General features: G+C 42.4%; 5 protein-coding genes across 18 annotated transcripts in view; 4 read left to right on the top strand and 1 right to left on the bottom strand.

The window, feature by feature from the left end:
- The first annotated feature begins 129 nt into the window (after nucleotides 1–129).
- LOC113579536 (uncharacterized) lies at nucleotides 130–5,931 on the top strand. 2 transcript variants are annotated; one of them, XM_081710483.1, is made up of 11 exons: nucleotides 130–700; nucleotides 975–1,109; nucleotides 1,210–1,302; nucleotides 1,387–1,509; nucleotides 1,798–1,986; nucleotides 2,087–2,203; nucleotides 2,827–2,866; nucleotides 2,955–2,997; nucleotides 3,147–4,965; nucleotides 5,107–5,198; nucleotides 5,424–5,930. In XM_081710483.1, the coding sequence occupies exons 1-9, from the start codon at nucleotides 692–694 to the stop codon at nucleotides 3,874–3,876; spliced, it is 1,479 nt and encodes a 492-aa protein (XP_081566609.1). In that variant the 5' UTR covers nucleotides 130–691; the 3' UTR covers nucleotides 3,877–4,965; nucleotides 5,107–5,198; nucleotides 5,424–5,930. The 2 variants fall into 2 exon arrangements, with proteins under 2 accessions (XP_081566609.1, XP_026869370.2); XM_027013569.3 differs by having other exon boundaries at nucleotides 3,147–5,198; nucleotides 5,424–5,931.
- Nucleotides 5,932–6,557: 626 nt separating this feature from the next.
- Nucleotides 6,558–9,713, top strand: atf4a (activating transcription factor 4a). Its single transcript, XM_027013466.3, has 3 exons — nucleotides 6,558–6,718; nucleotides 7,727–8,140; nucleotides 8,333–9,713. The coding sequence occupies exons 2-3, from the start codon at nucleotides 7,840–7,842 to the stop codon at nucleotides 9,259–9,261; spliced, it is 1,230 nt and encodes a 409-aa protein (XP_026869267.2). The 5' UTR covers nucleotides 6,558–6,718; nucleotides 7,727–7,839; the 3' UTR covers nucleotides 9,262–9,713.
- Nucleotides 9,714–11,067: 1,354 nt separating this feature from the next.
- On the top strand, nucleotides 11,068–13,582 carry LOC113579509 (uncharacterized). The gene is made up of 3 exons (XM_027013502.3): nucleotides 11,068–11,251; nucleotides 11,507–12,443; nucleotides 12,932–13,582. The coding sequence occupies exons 1-3, from the start codon at nucleotides 11,157–11,159 to the stop codon at nucleotides 12,968–12,970; spliced, it is 1,071 nt and encodes a 356-aa protein (XP_026869303.2). The 5' UTR covers nucleotides 11,068–11,156; the 3' UTR covers nucleotides 12,971–13,582.
- A 1,007-nt stretch (nucleotides 13,583–14,589) lies between these two features.
- On the bottom strand, nucleotides 14,590–15,735 carry LOC113580379 (G-protein coupled receptor 35-like). Its single transcript, XM_027014887.3, has one exon. The coding sequence runs from the start codon at nucleotides 15,733–15,735 to the stop codon at nucleotides 14,800–14,802; it is 936 nt and encodes a 311-aa protein (XP_026870688.2). The 3' UTR covers nucleotides 14,590–14,799.
- Nucleotides 15,736–18,115: 2,380 nt separating this feature from the next.
- Nucleotides 18,116–19,101, top strand: part of rbfox2 (RNA binding fox-1 homolog 2) — a 36,998-nt gene continuing 36,012 nt past the window's right edge. For 6 of the 13 annotated variants that reach the window (XM_081710472.1, XM_035522454.2, XM_035522531.2 and 3 more), the window contains exon 1: nucleotides 18,120–19,101. This exon is cut by the window's right edge and continues 194 nt beyond it. In XM_081710472.1, coding sequence (XP_081566598.1) covers nucleotides 19,050–19,101 — 52 coding nt within the window. In that variant the 5' untranslated portion in view covers nucleotides 18,120–19,049. The other 7 variants (XR_014122622.1, XM_035522410.2, XR_014122623.1 and 4 more) reach the window with 5 other exon arrangements.

The raw sequence follows: 19,101 nt of genomic DNA, 5'->3' as shown, positions 1-19,101 counted from the left end.
TCAACAGTTCATCGTTTTTATAGCAAAGTCCGAGTAAGATGATTGAACTGGAATGAAGTTATGCTTGTTATCCTCTATTCTTATGCCTAACAATATTTGGCAAGACCTTTCCCATCCAGAGAAGGATGTAATAATTGTTTACCCCTTCACTTCAGAGTCCTGTTTCTGCAGATATTTAGCCCCTGCAGTTTCAGGGACGTGGTCCCAGTCCGACTGCTCTATCAACATACTAATACTGTCCACTAGAGGGCCCAACGGGGACATATCCAGTATAGATCAGATGGCTATCTTGCTTTGACATTTACCCACTCAAAAAAAAGAAGAAAAAAAAAAAAAGGCAATGCACACGAGAACCTGAGACGCCGAACTTGATTATCTGGTCCAAGTTGAGTGGCAGTGGCTTGAACCTTATGGTAATGCTTATGAAATGCCGAGGGAAGTCCTCGGGAGAGTAAAGGCCGTGCGCTATGTAAGGGGAGGAACAGGCTCTGCATGCTCTCAGCGGTGGATCGGTGTGTGTCGCACCGATGAACCTTGGAAGCGGACAGTACTCGTAAAGGAATACTTTTAAGTTTGTAAAGCGTATGAAGTGAATTCATTACACGCAAAAGAAAGAACTGCAGACCGCTAAAATATGACCTTATAGGGGAACGAAAATTTAATCCTCTCAAAGTGAACACGCAGACGAAGCATGTCACTCGTAAGTCATGGTTTATTACGCTTTCGAATTTTTGAGTTATGTAGGTTATGTTCATTGATATGTTTTCAATATTTAAAATATATTTACAATATATTTATTGGATTTCGTTATTACATAACAGAATTAACATATCCCTGTTAGAAAATTATTCCTATTAAACGTTTCTTGGGGAGGACAATATCTTTTTGTTTTAGGATTGTTTTGTCGTTTTTAATGACTAGTCCTCAAAGATCGATGGAATCAACTAAACTGAGGAGTAAATGTGTCTTGTCAGGGAGTTAGTCTTAAGCCTAACCGTCCCGCTCGCCCACCATCCCTTGACCCATCAGTGGCGCCACCGACACCCCTACGGCCAGCAGGAGATTCGCCTATTTATCTATCTGTCCTGTCTGAGGAGCTCCCTGACCAGGTACTGTCATCCTCACACTGGTGCTGTGACTGCAACGGATTTTGACGTGAACGACTTGGTTCAGTCAAATTTTCTATAACTTTATAAATGTTTTTGTCAGTGGAATGCGACACCTGCCAGACCTGCACCCCCAGTCCCAAGGAGACCTGTTCCCTACAGAGAAGATCAACCCGCTCAGATCACCCAGCCTAAGGCAAGCATTTTAGTAAATACATGCCTTTTCCTCAATGTTTTCTGTTTCTCAGTATTTGGTTCATTTTGAATTTCTCCTCTGTAGAATTTAAACGAGTACAAGGAGTCAACAGGCATTAGAAACACAGAAGACCCGTTGCCCAGTATAACCTCTGATGCAAAGTGGGTCCTGTACAAAGATGTTCTTTCTGATGAGACCGATTGCCCAGTAAGCTTATAATGTGATGAGGCTGACTGAGATATATTCTAAATTCCATTTACACACCTACATATATGCTATAAGTATACTTACAATAGAATAAAGTTCCTTAAAGTTTATGCAATAGAAGTGGACATTTCATCACTAAATAATGATCCCAGTATTATTCATGTTTTTAATAATTAGACATTAAACTGGGTGTGTTTGAATGTATCATGTGCAACATGTAAACTATAACATAGCATAAAAAATGAAAAGATAAGACTTACTTTATTACTCTGGTCCCCTCTCATCCAGCCTCAGGACTGTACCACACCACAAAACCACCCACCTCCTCGGCCTCTTGCTCCACCTCGTCCTGCTGCTCCCCCTCACCCTGCAGTGATACGACCCCGAAGACCCTCCCTGTCCGAAAGCACCTCAGAAGGTCCCACTGAGCACCTGTATGAGTATTTACCGGATATACTGCCAGACGCCCAGCTACAAGTAATGAGGACCCATCATAGATCATATCCAAAACATTAATGAAAAAATAAAGCCCAAAAGTGTATCTGTGTTAAATGTGATTTCCAAAAAACAACCACAGGATGAAGCAGGTTGGGCATCTTCCAGCCCAGTTCTACCTGCAGTCCCAACAGAGGGGAGGCCTCAGCGTTCTTGCTCTAGGAATGAGCAGTCTAGCGTAGAAGGAAACAGCTGCAAGGTGACGCAAACAGTTATCTCATGTCGGCATTGTATTGTGCAGAAATATGCACGCACTCACTGCAATGCTCTGAACTACAGGCATGTTGCCAGAGGTCTTAAACAGAGGCTTTGGGGTTGATAAATAGGATGACAATCTAAAAAAATTTGCTTTTAAAAAGCAAGCAACCTTCCCATGACTTATGAGACCATTAGTTTCCTCGACTTTGCCAGCATGCGTAGTTGAGAGGCTCATTGCTTGTTGTCATTCATCTATTATTAAAATGAGGGCAACACACAATTCATTTCCAAATAAATTCTGGTTTCTGGAGCAGTGTCAGTTACTCAAGAACTGAAATCAGGTCAGGATTTACAGAGATTTGGTATTCCAAATTAGTCAATAGATGGCCCTGATGTTCTAATTACACCCATTTAAGTTGCATCCATTTAGGAATGATGGCATGGTATTTTTGGTTCTGTATTGACCAGGTTGGAATGTTTTTTAAGAAGACAGAAGTCTGTATAAATCAGGCTGTAAATCAGATTTGAGCCTGTTGCGTCAGCGTGTAATAAATGCTGTCTGGAGGTGGTGGCTGATTAGTGTGGGGCCTGTGACTTTAGGAATAATGCATTATGTCTCTTCAGGAGCTGCAGCTTCTGTTGGATTGGTGGAGAAGTTTGGAAGGTGAGTGGCTCACTGTGTCTCAAGAAATTCTACTCTGTGATTGGTCTTGTATAAAAAAATTAATACTGGTTTGTCTAAACTCTTTTAGAGTGGGAGCAACTGGCCATGCACTATCAAGGACATGAAACAAAGTATGTTGACATATATATATATATATATATATATATATATATATATATATATATATATATATATATATATATATATATATATATGGCTATTGGTTATATATATGGCTATTAGCAATTAATGGAGGAAAATAACAGTGTTTCTCCTGCAGACTGCTGATCACAGTGGTCCACAGGGTGAAAATGGCAATGCATCTGTTTGAGCTGCTCATGTTCGAGCACGGCCGGGTCCTGCTGAACTACATCATGGAGCTGCACTGCACTGCCAACAGTGTAGACAAGGTGAACAAGAAGAAGCGCATCATGGGCATGACGGGGGGCACCACGGGAGCGGTGGGCGCCGTTGCCGTGGTCGCAGGCCTGGCTCTCGCCCCCCTGACCTTCGGTGCCTCTGTGGTAGCTGCCGGGATCGGCGTTGGGGTCGCCGCCGCTGGAGGGGTCGCCGGTGCGTCCGCTGCCATCACCGGCAAAGTGAAGAGCAGTCAGTTCCGGCAGAAAGTTGAGGGGATTCTTAGAAACTACAAATCCGAGATGGAGGATATCGTGGGGTGCCTGAAGTTCATCGATGTGGGAATGGAACACCTCAGGATGCAGGACCACTTGGAACTAAAATACATGGATGCTGATGCCGTGAAAATAGTGCAAATGGCACAGGAGACAGAAGGCTTCGCTTCCATAGACGCTGTTGCCAAGTGCGTGTATGTACTGCAGGCCTTTGCCTCTGGGATTGATTCCTACTACGCTGAGGAAGACAAGCTGAGGCTGAAGAAGGACTCTGAAAGCCAGTTCGCAGGGGAGGTTCGTGAGGTTGCAGTCAGACTCAAAGAGGGCATGGATGAACTGATCCGGGTTAAAAACCTGTTTCGCTCTGTAGTTCTGTGAAGCGTGTAATTCTGTAAAGTGTGTAACTATTGTCGGTAATGTAGAATGTCTCCTGACTTCCACTATAATTGTAATTCCCTCATAAATGCATTTAGGCACAGATTATATAGATATATGATCCTCTTAAGACAGTCTAACAACTTCAAACAACAATGTCATATATTGTAATGTCCATGTGTGGTTCTCAATTTGCGTTTTGTGCTAATTTGCGTTTTGTGATGATGCAGAGCTTTGCTATATCTGTCTGGAAGAAGTATGTCCAAGCATGTCTATCTGTTGATTAAATATCTAATTTTGCCAAATCACATTAGCCAAACTCAGTTCAGAATAGGATCCATTACTTATCAATTGCTCAAGTTACCCAAACTACACTGCCTGCATCAGTACAATGTCATATGTGTGAACTATTCTAGCAGTTTTTACGTTCAGGGGTGTGTGTGTGTGTGTGTGTTCAGTGCGTGTTTGGATTGCCATTTTTGTATATATGGGCCTTTGCCCATGTATATAGCTTTGTATTGTTTGTATATAGATTTGTATTGCATTCATCTGTTTTGTGCAGCTACTATAAATGTCACTCCAGTTCACTGCAGCAATTCCAGTTTTCTGTCCACCACTCTTTCCTCTCTGTCAGCCAATATAGACTGGTCATAAAATAATTTTTTTAGATTGATCATTAAACCATGAGCTGAGATTATTCCACATTCTGAAGAATGAGTCACAACTGTTTTACATAACACCCAAAGGCATTTAGAGATGTCTCAGCAAGTATCTTTTTGTTTCTCATACTGAAATTAAATTCTATTCATCACATATAGTCAGCACACACAGTACTGAATGATGGCACAGGACGAGATTAATTCAACTCTACAAATATATGCATTCATGGTCTGGTGTATGAACCATGTTTATTTTTTGTTGTTGTTTAATGAATGACTTGTTTTTACAAATTTTATTGTGTGTAGTTACTGTGATTTTCATACCAAACTCCAAAAATACCAAAAAATGAAGAACACATTAAAGCAGACCCCCTTTCGTTGCTTTAGCTCACCACATCATATACTGTCTGGGCCATGATAACCTGATGGCATGGTAAGTTAACATAGATCTTGGTTGAAACAATTTATTCCTAATAGAATTTGAGAAATCATACATGTAATCTCCAATTACCCATCTTGAAACTGATGTCACCTGCCTTTGTGAATGACTCATGGCTTCCTCCCCCTGCTGTAGCCTCCTGTTCACCCCTTAAAACTCTCAACACATCAAAACAACAGCCTGGGTTCTCATACAATGCTCAAGACTCCTCGGCTCCAGAGGATAAGGTATTTTACATTAAAATTGTATAAGCATATACCAAGGCCTATATCTGTATAATCACCTGACAGTTGCACTTGTGCTGATATAGAAATGACTTATGGTGACCTAATATTCACAAGAGCTAATGTAAACACATATGCTTCGCTCTAAAAACAGCTATTCACATTTTACATGCTGCAGGTTGAATACATTTGATGTATCCAATATGTACTCCCTGTTTTCTGCTTCAGATAAGCACTGGAATGGGAGAGATTACAGGCACACTGGCTCTGAGCGTCTTTTGAAAGCATTCATAACAGGGACCCAAGAATATAAGTGTGGTAAACTCTTTGAAACTGAGGAGCCTTCTTCTGTTACAGCAGATGACTGTGAATGGAGCTCCTGATGACAATGGACTTGAGAGTGAACTTGCCGCTCCAGGGGTTATGAAGCTTGTCTCTTTCTTTGAGAAAACAGTAGTTGAAACATATTTTCCTTTTTGGAAAAATGTGACTGCATTATAACCAATTACATATTTAGTCGCCATTATTGTGTCTAGTTAAACTATACTGATTTTCATATTTAGCTTGGTACTGTAAATTGGATTTTAATAACTTGCCATGATTTAAGATTAGAATTTCAAATTGCACTTGCTTAGTGAAAGAAATTGTTAGATACATTCTAAACCAGAAAAAGGAAAAAAGGAAAACCAGTCTGAATCTTGTTAGGCATGTAGGGTGGAGTTTATAAAGTGAAATATTTTCTCAACTTCATAACATGTGTCAGATCTTTTCTTTCAAAACTAAACAAAATATAATAAAAATAAAACAAACAAACAATTGATGCTGAGGCCAAGAGCAGATGACTCAACTAAAGAATAAAATGAATTCCATATAAATGTATGATTTATATATATATATATATATATATATATATATATATATATATATATATATATATATATATATATAAAACCTGGAATCTTGTACAAATTATATAATCTGAACAAAGTTACAAGATTACAGGTGATTATATAGAGAGAGAGAGAGAGAGAGAGAGAGAGAGAGAGAGAGAGAGAGAGAGAGAGCGAGAGCGAGCGAGCGCATTTTGTGTGTAGCATTTAAGTTTATACAGGCCAGTGATACAAGTAATTTTACTGTTAAATCTAATTTTAACCTAAATTGGGTTTTATTCTCTTATATCATCACGGTGTACGTACTTCGCCGGGTTGTTGGGGAACTAATTTTTGGGCATAATTCCGCCTCGTAAACCTTAGAACCAATCAGATTAAAGCATAGGATGTGCACTGATACAAAGTTGTTTGGCTGGCGGAAGGTTATTTGTTGGTGTTATTCGTAAGTATTTAATGTCATGTGACAACTTCGTGATCGTCTTTGTCCTGCTGTGTCACTACTAACACATATCGTTTTGGGCTTTCAGCTCTACCGCTCAAAATGGCAGAGTAACGGCTCGCAGCGGCAAAACTCGCAGCGGCAAAACCTGCAGTGCAACGGCGAATTGCACTGGTTCTCTTTGTCAAAATGGCGTAAGTAAAAATCATTATCTTATTGGAAAGCGCTGGTTGTAAAGTGCAGTACGTACGAATATGGCGGTTTCACGAGTGTCATACGACTACCGTCGTAGGTTAGTTACGAACCTGAGTAACACTTATTTCGTGGTAGGCGTTATCAGCTATTTAGAGAAATCTTAAATGATTTGCTTTAGTTCATTCTGTACTGTATTATGCTAATTTAAAGCCATCTAATAAACCATCTAGTTAGCAGTGATGCTGTTAGCGTTTATCTTCTTTGCCATGTCCGCCATAATGTGCTCCGAGTTTTTCGCTAGCTAGCCTGAATGTTTCGCGTTTGGAAAATGACCAGTTCAAAATATTTACAAAATGTACTCTCGACCCCCGAGAACTTGTTACAACGCTAACCTACGATCTTGGCCGTTCAAAATAAACCTTTTGAACTGTCTATTGTTACCGGACAACGTGGCACTTTCAAAATGGCGTCCATTCCGTCTTTACTCACGGTTGACAGCTGGTTGTGTTGTGAAAATGGCGCGGGCGCCAAGGACTCTCCCCTCCCCTCCCCTCCCGGCAGGAAGCTGGGGCGGGGCTATTGGCTCTTCGTGACCAAATTGGGAAATGTCACGCCAAGGCGTGGGTTTTCCATTGCCAAGGCACACTCTCTCTCTCCCCCCCCCCCCCCCCCCCCCCGGACTAATTGTACAATCTATTGTTACTCTTAATCGCTAACTTGGAGCAAGTAGTCAGATGAGTGAAGTGCTTTGGGTTTTGATGAGGTGGTTGAGCATGCTTATGGATAATGCCTAATCCACCCTCCCCAAACAAACATGCACACGAGTTGGCGCTTTCTTGTACCAAGGAAAACGCTGGACAAGGAAGAGACACTGAACTTAACATTTTTATACAGTTTAGGGAGTTTGAATGAATACAAACAAATCATGTTTTTTTTTTTATATATATATATATATATATGTGTGTGTGTGTGTGTTTATTTTAACTCTCAATCTTATTTCTTTCTAGGTCCCTCGAGGCTACCACCCTCAGCTTTGCTGCCGTCGACAGCACAACCCTACTCGACTCGTTTATAGAACCCCTGTCCACTTCAAGTCTGTCTCTGACCTTGACCATCCACCATGTCTCTGAGCTCACAGCTGTGCATGGAGGACGCGGGGTCCCTGTTCTTGGGGCCCTCGACTCTGATGGCTGACCCCTTTGGGCCCCTTCTGGACGAAGATGAAGAGAGATCTCTGTCCGAGGGGTCGTCTTCGCCCCTCTCCTTCTCTTCATACTCTGAATCTTACACCTCCTCCCCGTTCTCCTCCCCCTTGGCCCCTTCTCCTCTAGGGTGTAAAGTCGGGTGTGACGTGTCGCCGCTCCCTTGGCTGTCTGCTGGTGAGCAGGTTGATGCTCATGCTGGGGCAGATCAGAAAGAAGGTAAAGCTCTTATCCTCAAACAACCTCTTGCGCCCAGTGGCAGTTATTCCTCACTTGCTATTAAATAATTCGAGGATTTTCTTATCTGGAGTGATGTAATGAGTAACTCAGATAGATAGATAGATATGTAAAGACTAATGAGCGTGTGTTATAGGAAAGTGGAATAAACCAAATCCTTGATTTCAATTGCAGGGGATGCGTTTTCTGGCATGGAATGGATGGCGGAGAAGATCGACCTTAGCGACTTTGACCTGGATTCGCTCATCGGATCCTGTGATTTAGACGAGCCCCCTAGCTCCCCCGAGGAGCTCTTGGCCACCCTCAATTCCCAAATGGAATTGGACCTGAATCCGCTTCCATTCCCTTCAACATCAACCTCCAACCCGGAAGAGCTTGTCCTGCCTGCTCTCCCCCTTGACCTTCCACTCCCTGAGCTGCCGGAAGACCCAGAGATCCGTCCGGATCCTGTCACCATTGAGGTCAAATCTGAGCCACCATCCCCGCCTCCTGCCCCGGCACCCCACTCTCCTGCCTTTACCCTGGAACTGGGCAGCGAGGTGGACATCTCTGAGCTGGAGAAGGCCGTTTCCAAGGCGGGAAGTGACCACCAGACCCCCAGCCTTGTGCTCTCGCTCTCCCCTGCCCACATCTTGCTGGTCCTTGCTCCGAAGGATGAGGTGAGCATTGTGGCCAGCACCTGCACGGATCAGTCTGACAGCGGTGTCGATTCCATGTCTGGCTCTCCACCACACTGCCCAAGTCCCACCCCATCTCCAAAGCCCATGGGTGTGTCCAGAACCAAGCCATACTCAAAGCCTGACCCAGGTACGGGGCCAGCTGTCGGTGGCAGGGTGAAGACCACCTCTGGGGCTCCAAAGATGGCAGATAAGAAGCTAAAGAAGATGGAGCAGAACAAGACAGCGGCAACCCGGTACCGTCAGAAGAAACGGGTGGAGCAGGAGTCACTGAACCTGGAGTGTGTGGAGCTGGAGAAGAGGAACGAGGAGCTGAAGGAAAAGGCTGATTCGATAAGCCGAGAGATCCAGTACCTGAAGGATCTCATGGAGGAGGTCCGGTCTGCCAAGAACCGCAAAAACAAGACCAAGGCCAACTCCCGCTGAAGCAGACGTGCTTTAAGTCAAGATCCGCTTGATTTTATAAAGTAGAAATAAAGGTACAGAGAGGTTAACAATAGAAGCAATAGAAGTGCTGGTCTCTTTCTCACCCCCAGTTCTCTCCTCCTCACAATGTATAGTGTAATAGTAACAAGGAAGATATTATATGAACTGACTTGTCACAAACACTGCAACCCCTGAACAATGGAAAATTTACACATACACCCCACTCTTACTCTCATTCAGTTTCATTCATTTTTCACATCTCAACATTATTGTCCAGTAAGGGGCCTCATGCGTTTGATGCGTTACACTGAATTCTGCCCTTGTGCGTGTACATAGCTTCAGCCACCCTTCTGCTTTATTTAAAATACGATATTTGGTTGGCGTCTATGCTGTACTTCACTATTGTCTTGTACAATTTCTGTGTTTTCTAATAAAGCTTTGTCTAAACTAAACCTTGTGGTTGTGCTGCTTTGAGAAACGAGTTAGTCCGGTGGAACTATTTTGAATAACACGGTGGTTTTTCAGGTTTCGTGGGTCTTGGTGTTCCGGTAAATGTAAAATAGTTACGAAACCTGCTTCATTGGAGTTCTCCTGCCCTAGTACCCCAATCATGCGTTAGTTCACGTGGTAGACGTAATGGGATTTTTAAAAGGGGTTTCTTGTGTTAAGTGGAAGCTGAACAGCTGTGTAAACCTCTTCAGAAGGATTTCGTAGGCCATAGTTACTTTTTATGTAAAACAGCGAGCCAACGCTCTTACCTCTTTTGCTAATAACTTCTCATTCATCCCTTGTATTAATACAAATAAGAAGACGATTGACCAAACTACCACTGAGAATTTTAACTAGAACAGAAGAACTTCTTAAGATATACGAACTAATGGCTGTTACCAAATCACATGAAAAGGGTTCGCCGCTGTGCTGGTCTACGGTTACCGGCTCACAGCTATATTTGAACCAGTTCAGCCCGGTTCACCAACTCTAGTTAACACTGGCGTACGGTAAGAAGTAAGTCTGTCCGTCGGCGTCCACCTTTAAATAAAAGACGGTGCTTTGCGGATGGGCCAAAGAGAGTTGTGAACAGAAACAGTACAAGCTTGCTGTGACTAGATTCATTAACTATACATCCCTAAATGACAGTTGCCCTGTGGAAAACATTTTACAACTTTGATGAGTTTAATCCGATCACGTGTGATAAATTTAGTCAGACCAATGTTTTATTTAGTTATTTATAATGAACAATAAGTGTATCATGTAAAAGGCAGAGCAAAATGTTATCGTCTAAACAGTTAGACTAAATATCTTAAACGCGACTAAAATTAAATTAAAGTTTAGGTTGCCTGGCGTTAAAGCGGGCTGAAGAAAACATGTTCAAACCGGAACACACCGGTTCTGCCGGTAAGGCAAGCCATTAAGACACGTGAACTATTGAAGTAAAACACCCTCAGCTTTATCAGATTAATTATTTACACATATTTACACAGTTTCACCAGTGTTGACTAATTTTTAAAAGGGAAAAGCAAAATTTCTGCGAACGATCATACAAACGATAAACGATATCACGGTGTCATTTCAGATAGACACATGTATATAATTTTAAATTGTTTTTCGGCTAGTCTGGAACAGTTGTCGCTATTTAAATGTTTTTTTGTTTTTTTTTTTTACAAAACCCACACCTTATGGAATGTTACTTGAGTTACTGCGTTGCTACTTAACCTTTATTGCAATCATTTGATTCCCTCTAGTGGTTAATACATATTAATACAGCTGTTGTGTTTTTACCCCAGTCCAGCTGGTGGCACTACTCCCGTTGGACAAACATCCGGTTCAACCGTGGCTGATCGAAGATAATAGCAACTTTTAAAGGAATAGAAAGTTGCGTCATAGTTCTTAAAGGCATGTTTATGTCCTTAAATCCGTGCTGCTTTATGAACAGGTGGGCATTTAAAAGCTCGTCGTTTTGGTGGATCGCTCTTGCCAATATTTTACGCAGGTAGGAAACTTCTTTCAATAAAGCATATAAATTGCTTGAGCTGCATCTTTTTCAAAGCTGATAAAATATGTTCGACACAAGTTTTCACACCCTATTGTGTTTTTCTCAGTGACCTCATGCAATGGTTATGACCTTTTAAATCTTGTCTTTTGTGACAGCTTACCTTGCATCTTAAATTAATTTGTCTTAAATAAATGTTTTATGATACATGCCAATGAAGGTCAACTTCCTCTCTATACCCCCTGTCTAAAATAGAACATCATCCACAATGACCAGCCCAGAGAGGCATGTGATCTGGAAAGCAGGAGAACTGGAGGCGTATCTCCACCCTTCTCCGTGGACCCCAGGGGCCACAGTAGTGACTCACAACCCCCCTCGAGGTCACAGCAGCCTGTTCCATCTGCCTGAAGACTCCTTCCTGAGTCTGCTGCTGGGAGCACGGGCGGTCGGACGCCTCCTCTGTGAGCGGCTTGGGGCGCAACGCTGCGCGCTTGTTCACAGGCCCGAGGACGAGGCCCCCACAGCCAGGCTCCTCCTCCTTCCCCTCCATGGCTTGCAGGAGCAGTGGACACCTCATCTTGCAGCAGAGGAAGAGTTCCAGCCACACGACCCTGGATACATCACCTCGAAGAGTGGTCCCCGCTGGGCTGACCGGAACCTGGAGGACATTAGGGAACGGATCCGGGCGAAATTGCCTTCGCCGGATGCCCCCCTTGACTACACTTTCTTCGGAGACCCGTCTCATGTGGGGCTGTTTTCTCGCATAGTGCGAGGGGAGGAACAGCAGTGGAGGGTATGGGAGGACGAGGAGCACATCGCCTTTCTCACTCCGTTCCCCAACATGCCTGGTCTGACCGTAGTGATCCCCCGCAAACCTCTAACCAGTAACATCCTCCGACTAGAGGAGGGGAATTATAAGCGATTGGTTTTGGCAACCCGAAGGGTAGTCAGGCTGTTGGAGGAGAGCCTAGGAGCATGGGGAGTGGGACTCATATTTGAGGGCTATGAGATTGACTATGCTCATGCTAAATTGATCCCGCTGCTTTCGTGTCCTGGCAACCTTACCCAGAGTCTTACGTGTCCAGTGCCTGAGTTTTATGACCTGTACCCTGGGTTCGTGACCTCTGCCAGTGGCCCTCCAGCCATGCCTGAGGACCTAACAGAGATGCATTCCAAAATCACCCAGGCTGCTGTAAGTTTTGTGTAACTTTTTTTGCCTGTCTTGGCAGGAGTTGGCCATGGTTGCAATTTTTACAAAAAAGCTGAAATAGTTTTAGTTTTAGTGGCTTTAATAATAATTTCAGTGTAAGGCAAGTTCATAGCATTAACATGTTTTCACATGTGCACTTCACTTTACTAAGCAGAATTATGCTCTACACTGAAAATGGTTTGTTTCTCTTGCTTTTTATGTTTGTACATCAGTTGATACCTGCTCTAATCTATCTTACATTCAAAAATGATATACCTTAGTTAACTATGCCATTTTATCTAGCAGCTAGTGCTATTGATTTTTGTACTAAACATTGACAATAGTGTAGCCAAATTTACAGTACATGCATTTGAGAGCAAAGTTCAATAAAAAGATTAAACCGGTACATCAGATTCTCACTGCATCGGTTACCTCAGGGAATTTTGCAGTAGACACTGTGTAGATTAATGGAGAAAATTAATCTATTTCAGATACAATTGGTCAATGGCAGTAACAGCAGCAGCATGTGAAGACGTACTGTAGCAGTTGCACTGTCTGTACAGTTATAAGAGGTGCTCTGGATTGGTGAGAAATGGGGCAGCAGGACACTTGATGTTGATTCATTAGGTAGTGTCTCTTCCTACCAAATGAAGGAATTACAATGAGAATTACAAAGAAGATATCCTTCTTGAATGTGAATATAATGTGGAGAAACTGTAACCAAAATATAACTGATAATCAATATAAATGTCATAATTTGTATTTCTATTGTGTTGTTAACTATGTAAAGTTAATTTGTTTACATGGATAAATTATTTGTATTCTGATCATTCTATTTTTTGTAATTTCTGGGATGCATGTTGTTCTAAGCGGCATTTAATATATTTTTCAGAATAAAAATTTAGAATAATGTTTTTTCCCCCAGAGGATGCCAAACTAATTTTGGCTAGGCTCAATCTCATTGTTCCACCACTATGAAAAAATGATCAGTACACATTTTGAAGAAGACATGTGTACCAATATTGCTGACACTGAGGGAAAAAAACATGGGTATTACTTTATTCTTTAAAAAAAATACACATCTTACTTTTGTTTTCTATTATACTAGGAAAATAAATATAAAACTAATAAATAGGACTATGAAGTGTCTGCCATTTTACTCTGAATTTTGAGGTCCTTCATACTGTACAATAGGATTACTTGCATAATACCATCTAATTGTTTTTCCATGTTAATTATGGAGGTAGCATCACTTATTTACACAATTACCAGGGCTTGCCCCACCTGTTTTCCTTCTTTGATTGCACCTTGATCAGCTCCTAATTAATCCCTAGATATTTTAATTAACATCTTAATTAGAGCAGAATTATATGTCTGAAAATATGGCATCACCACAGAGAAACAGGAGAACAGAACAGAGTGGAGAGGAGCATGGAACAGAGCATGGAAGCCTGAAACAGCCAGAATCTAAACACTGGTATGTCATATAGAAATATACTGATGTAATATATACAATGATTATATATTTGTTCCAATGATACAATATACATTTATATATAAAATATACAATGATATATATATATATATATATATATATAGAGAGAGAGAGAGAGAGAGAGAGAGAGAGAGAGAGAGAGAGAGAGAGAGCACTTATCAGCAACACATCTAAGTCAGGATATTAATATATATTTTGTTTGTGTGACTGGTTACTACAGCATGACTCTTAACTTTTGTGCAATATCTTTCTTAAGTTATATTAACCCTCTCATCTATACATGTGTGTGATATTGCTTAAAAATGTGCCTGAGCAGGGTTTAGATATGTTAACCAAGCCTGTTTGTCAGGAAGCCCCCTGTCACTTCAGGTGGTCTGTCCCTGCAATCTGCTTGTGTTCTTGGATTGAAACGTTTGGTTGTTTCACACTGGTTGTTCTCAGGAGGGTAGAGTGGCGGAGACTGTGTTTAAGTCCTGCTTGCTCTATCCCATGTGATACTCTTTCCTCGCTCTTATCGAAACAGTAGAATGAGGAGGCCATGGATTGTACAGAGAGTTTCTTTGTTAAACTGTTTTCTTTTTTTGGCAAGCCTCAGATAGTCACATACAGCCATGTGGATAAAATGTCTAGATGAGACGAATTAATTATTTGGCTTTCATGATCTCATGAATATGATTATATGAACAAGCAGGAGCTGGTCCTGAAAATATACTGTTACTATAAAGCACAAATGGTAATCTTTAGATACATATAATTACATATATAATAATAACAACTCCCCCTTTGCCCATGTAGTCTAATTCCTTAGGACACATAATCTGAAATAATAATTAAAATTCCCATATTTACACTCATATAGACTTTTCACACACTGATGTTGGCAGGCTTGTTCCTGGAACCAGCATGCAGGTTTCTCCATCTTGCAGCATGCAGGTTTCTCCATCTTGCAGCATGGGAGCAGCATGCAGGTTTCTCCATCTTGGAGAGGTGGAGCATCGGCTCGATGGAGCTGCTGAGGTCCATGATGGAGAAGACGGAGATGCTTATCTTGCAGCGCAAGTCCACGAACGAGTAGGTGGAAGCAAAGGGCATCAAGGCCACCGGCGGCAGATAGTTGACTACGATGATGGCCAGGACGGTGATGACCATTTTGAAGGCCTTCTTCTTCATGGGGTTCATGAGCTCCTTTCCCGCCACACTCCTGCGCAGCACCCAGATGATGGACAGGTTGCAGAAGACCATGATGGAGAAGGCGGACAGGATGAGGCTGCTGAACACCTCGTTCATGCTCATCACGCCCAGGATGCTCTTGGTCAGCGCGTACGCCAGTACCAGCCCCCACACCGCCGCCGAGACCCCGGCCCGGACGCGCCGGTCGCGGACTCCTGTGAACACGATGGGATGGACCACAGCAATGTACCTGTCCAAGCAGACACATGTCAGGAATAACGGCGCCATGTCTTTGATGCCATAAGCGAAGCGCTGGGCGTACCAGATGTCCGCGTCATCCAGGTACAACCGGTTGATCAGGTCGATGGGCGTCATCAGGCAGAATAAGGCATCCACAACAGCGAGGTTGAAAATAAACATGTCAGACGTGGTGCCCTCTGTCTTACGTGTGGCTATCTGCCACATCACCAGCACATTGGTGGGGAAGCCCACAGCCAGGTTAAACACTTTCACCCCAAAATAAAAGATGAAGCCATAAGCAGCGACTGAGCACTCGTCAAACTGGTACCATAGTGAGCGGCCCCAGCCTGAGGATGTGGCATTCAGGGGCAGTGCAGAGGAGTTACTCATCTCTCGGAAATAAGGACACCTAAGAAATCAAGTTTTTAGTCAGATTTTGGTATGAAGATAAAATGAACAAAGTTCCATTAAGACTGACTGCACCTGTCTACAGGATAAAAACATTTAATGTGAATAAATGGTCATTAGCCTAAGCTTATATATTACACATCACTAAAGATGTCTAAATATTTCTATTAAATTATCAGTTTAATAAACTTTCAATGGAAAACTCACCTCAGCACATGGGAGAAAATAGCTCTGACCACAGAAGTCCAGGTTGTCCTGTCCCTCACAGTTCACTCTTTGCTGAATCCACCTGTAGCTTTTTTTGTACTCTGTCCAAACTTTGACCCACAATTTATTGTCCTATCACCGGGGGCACCCTAGTATAAGTATGTCCCACTGGGAGACCGTGTTACACCATTTTGACAACAACCAATTGGTGCAGTTTTTTTGTGCAACAAGACAGTGCGCAGCAATACTACCGCAATTTGATTGGTCAAAGTTGGTCTGAAGAGGAGGCGCTATATTGTTAATTCCAAATGTTTGGATAAATATACACCATAATGGGAGGGGTACAGTTTGATACCAGTGACGCAACTACTAGTAGACCACAGGACTTTGAGTAAACAAGTGATGCAAGTCTGAAATGAGTAAATCATGTGTAACATCTTACAGTCTTACAGACACACCTTTCTGGAGTCAAGACTGCAATACAGTGGCAGATATATATATATATGCGCAATGCTTAATGTATAACAGTATTTTCAGTATTGTACTGGAATACCGGCTGGGAAAGGCTGAATCCTGAAATACAAGCAAATTGTTTGAGAAACATCTAACTCTTCTTGATTAATGGAAATATGCTAGAACAAATGAAAATGAGTTCTATTAAGTATAGCTATCAGGATGGAAATACTTCTGGTACAAGTCTACTTTAGATCTATACACGACAAGCATTGGGTTCGAGCCCAAACGGGGTTCAAAATAAACCTCATAACTAACACTACCTGCAGCCTGAATTTATGCACAGTCATACGCAGCTGTGCCCTGTGATGGCTGTTTCTACCATCTACATCATTTCTTCCAGGCGCTTCTATACTAAGCTCTTATGTCCTGTGGTCCTTTCTCCCCAAATCCAGGTCTCCAGCTCCATTTCAGACATTTATTTATTTATGACCCCCCCCCCCCCCCAGTAATGCAAATGTGTGGACTGTCCCATTTTGCTGGAACTCAAGGTGCCTACATTTCTCCTGGCACTTGTGTGTGGCCATCTGGACAGCGGCTTCCAGCTCTCCTTGATAACACCGATTGTGATGTGATTATGCGGCTATGATTTCCAGGTAATTATTTTCACATCGGCTCTGAAGCAGCAGGTTCAAGACAAACTAGGCCTGCTGACTGTACTGGAACCCTTGATAATCACCTAAAGACTGGGGATGGGATTTTTGCCTTTCTGCATCCTGGATTTCATGGTGGTGCTCTTTAGTAGCTGCAGCTGGTCTCGAAAAATATTCTGCTCTTTCTGTGTAAAGAACTAGCTCTTAGGGAGAGAACCTAAATCAGATGTGACTTGGCAATAATTCATTCAGTCATTAAAGGGGAAATAAAGAAAAGGCTATTTTGCTGCTTCCAAAAAGCTTTATCAGGTGAGGTTTTCAGTTAGCAGACTACTGTAAATATAGTCACAGTGAGTTGTAAAGAAATGTCACTTGTGATATGAGAGTAACTGCCCACTGTACACCACAGCTCTTCCTAAATGGATACAGAAAGAGGAAGTGAAAGTCTTTTTTTTTTCAAAAGCGCGCTAACGTAAACCACGTGGTCTCGCATACACAGTCAACCTTGGCGGTTACATCGTATGGCCACCAGGGGGCAAGCGAAAACTAAAAAAAGAGGGAAAACTAAAAAAAGAGGAAAACGTCAGAGTGAGACCCCCCCCCACCGCAATCCGGGCCTTCAGTGTTTACTCCTAGGAGAAATAAGCACACCCTAAACATTGTAAGCTGTTATTTTGTTGAAAATAAATTAAATGTTTGAACTGCAAAGGTATCTTGTTCCCCCCCCCCCATAAAGTTAATCATCTTGACGAGTTTTTATATGTGTATACATTTAAGCATTTTTAAAAAGCATGGCATGGCTGTTGTAAGATATCTATAACCTTTAGGTCATTGAAAATATCTGAGAGTATTAGTGCACAATATGTTTTAACGCAGTTTTTTCTTTAAGTGTTGGCTATCCAAGTAATTTGTTCCAGAGAGCAAAAAAAATCTGACGCAGTTGATCTCCCGACACTGCAGAGACCAGCATACTATGGCGTAGTGTGTGTGTGTGTGTGTGTGTGTGTGTGCGTTGGGGGGCGGACGGGGGGGTTTTTTTACACTGTAACGAGAGCGCCAGGGAAGGGAGAGAGGGGGAGGACATCGTTTCCTTTCCGTAGCGCGCACACGCCGCAAGAATACACCGAACTGATTGGGAGAGGGAGGGAAAGAGGCGAGAGAAGAAAGGAAATCGAGGAGCAAAACACGACTCGACTTCTTTGTTTTAGAAAAATCGCCTGTAACGGACGAATGGAGGTCTGAGACGATGAACACGCTTTTCCGAATGTCTCCTCCTGACAGCCATCTTTAGATCCAAAGGGGGTTTTTTCCGCTTGCGGGCTAATTTTGTAGGATTAGGAGAACGTTGAGGAAATTTGCCCTTCCACTGAGGTAGGCTGTGGACCATGTTTGAGGAATAGCCCTTTAGCCTCCGTACGCCTCTCAAGCAATTCTTGGAACATATGCGCATATTTGCCACTTTGAACGCTTATTGTTCAAATCGGTTCTTTGTTTACAACACATTTTTCGTTTATTCCTCGTCTTTTGCCCATTTTATTTGTCATCATTTCGGAGCACATTCCATTTTTACCTTTGGCAGACCGCAGTGATTCGGGCGCAGGCTACGATATTTTGTAATCTCTTATTCGCGTTTAGGCCTGTAATGAATTTGCATCAAATGTTGCATTAAATCCGCATCGAGCTAATGCGATCTTTGATACAGTACGGCAGATACGTGACTACAAGATTATCCAGCAGTCGGGGCTATTTGAAGTATCTTTAAAAACGAGTTTTAATGCGTCGGTTTTCCACTCGTTTTAAGATACATTAACTCAGCAAAACGTTGAACCACGGCTGGGCGCTGTTAACAGACACCCTAAGAGAATTGTTAGATAAACTTAGGAATTGTCGATCCAAAGCAAAACGGCTAACAGGAAGGTTAAAATAATTCAGTACTAAAGCGAATAAGTAAGCCCCTAGCAGGACGAACGTCGGTGAATTTCAATGTTAATGTCGACCGACGTTGCATCCATCATGCTGCCCGTTACTCGGGGGA

Source organism: Electrophorus electricus, chromosome 3 (genome assembly GCF_041902795.1).
Source record: "Electrophorus electricus isolate QZ-2024a chromosome 3, ASM4190279v1, whole genome shotgun sequence".
NCBI classification, from domain to species: Eukaryota; Metazoa; Chordata; class Actinopteri; order Gymnotiformes; family Gymnotidae; genus Electrophorus; species Electrophorus electricus.
The sequence above is the reverse complement of the archived record's forward strand: the minus strand, read 5'-3'. Positions and strand labels throughout refer to the sequence as shown.

Coding starts and splice junctions, on each gene's coding strand:
- LOC113579536 (XM_027013569.3), top strand. Junction 1,303..1,386: donor CTCAGATCACCCAGCCTAAG/GCAAGCATTTTA, acceptor TCTCCTCTGTAG/AATTTAAACGAGTACAAGGA. Junction 1,510..1,797: donor CTGATGAGACCGATTGCCCA/GTAAGCTTATAA, acceptor CCTCTCATCCAG/CCTCAGGACTGTACCACACC.
- atf4a (XM_027013466.3), top strand. CDS start 7,840: ATGTCTCTGAGCTCACAGCTGTGCATGGAGGACGCGGGGTCCCTGTTC. Junction 8,141..8,332: donor TGGGGCAGATCAGAAAGAAG/GTAAAGCTCTTA, acceptor TTTCAATTGCAG/GGGATGCGTTTTCTGGCATG.
- LOC113579509 (XM_027013502.3), top strand. CDS start 11,157: ATGTTTATGTCCTTAAATCCGTGCTGCTTTATGAACAGGTGGGCATTT. Junction 11,252..11,506: donor CTTGCCAATATTTTACGCAG/GTAGGAAACTTC, acceptor TGTCTAAAATAG/AACATCATCCACAATGACCA. Junction 12,444..12,931: donor CCAAAATCACCCAGGCTGCT/GTAAGTTTTGTG, acceptor AATCTATTTCAG/ATACAATTGGTCAATGGCAG.
- LOC113580379 (XM_027014887.3), bottom strand. CDS start 15,735: ATGAGTAACTCCTCTGCACTGCCCCTGAATGCCACATCCTCAGGCTGG.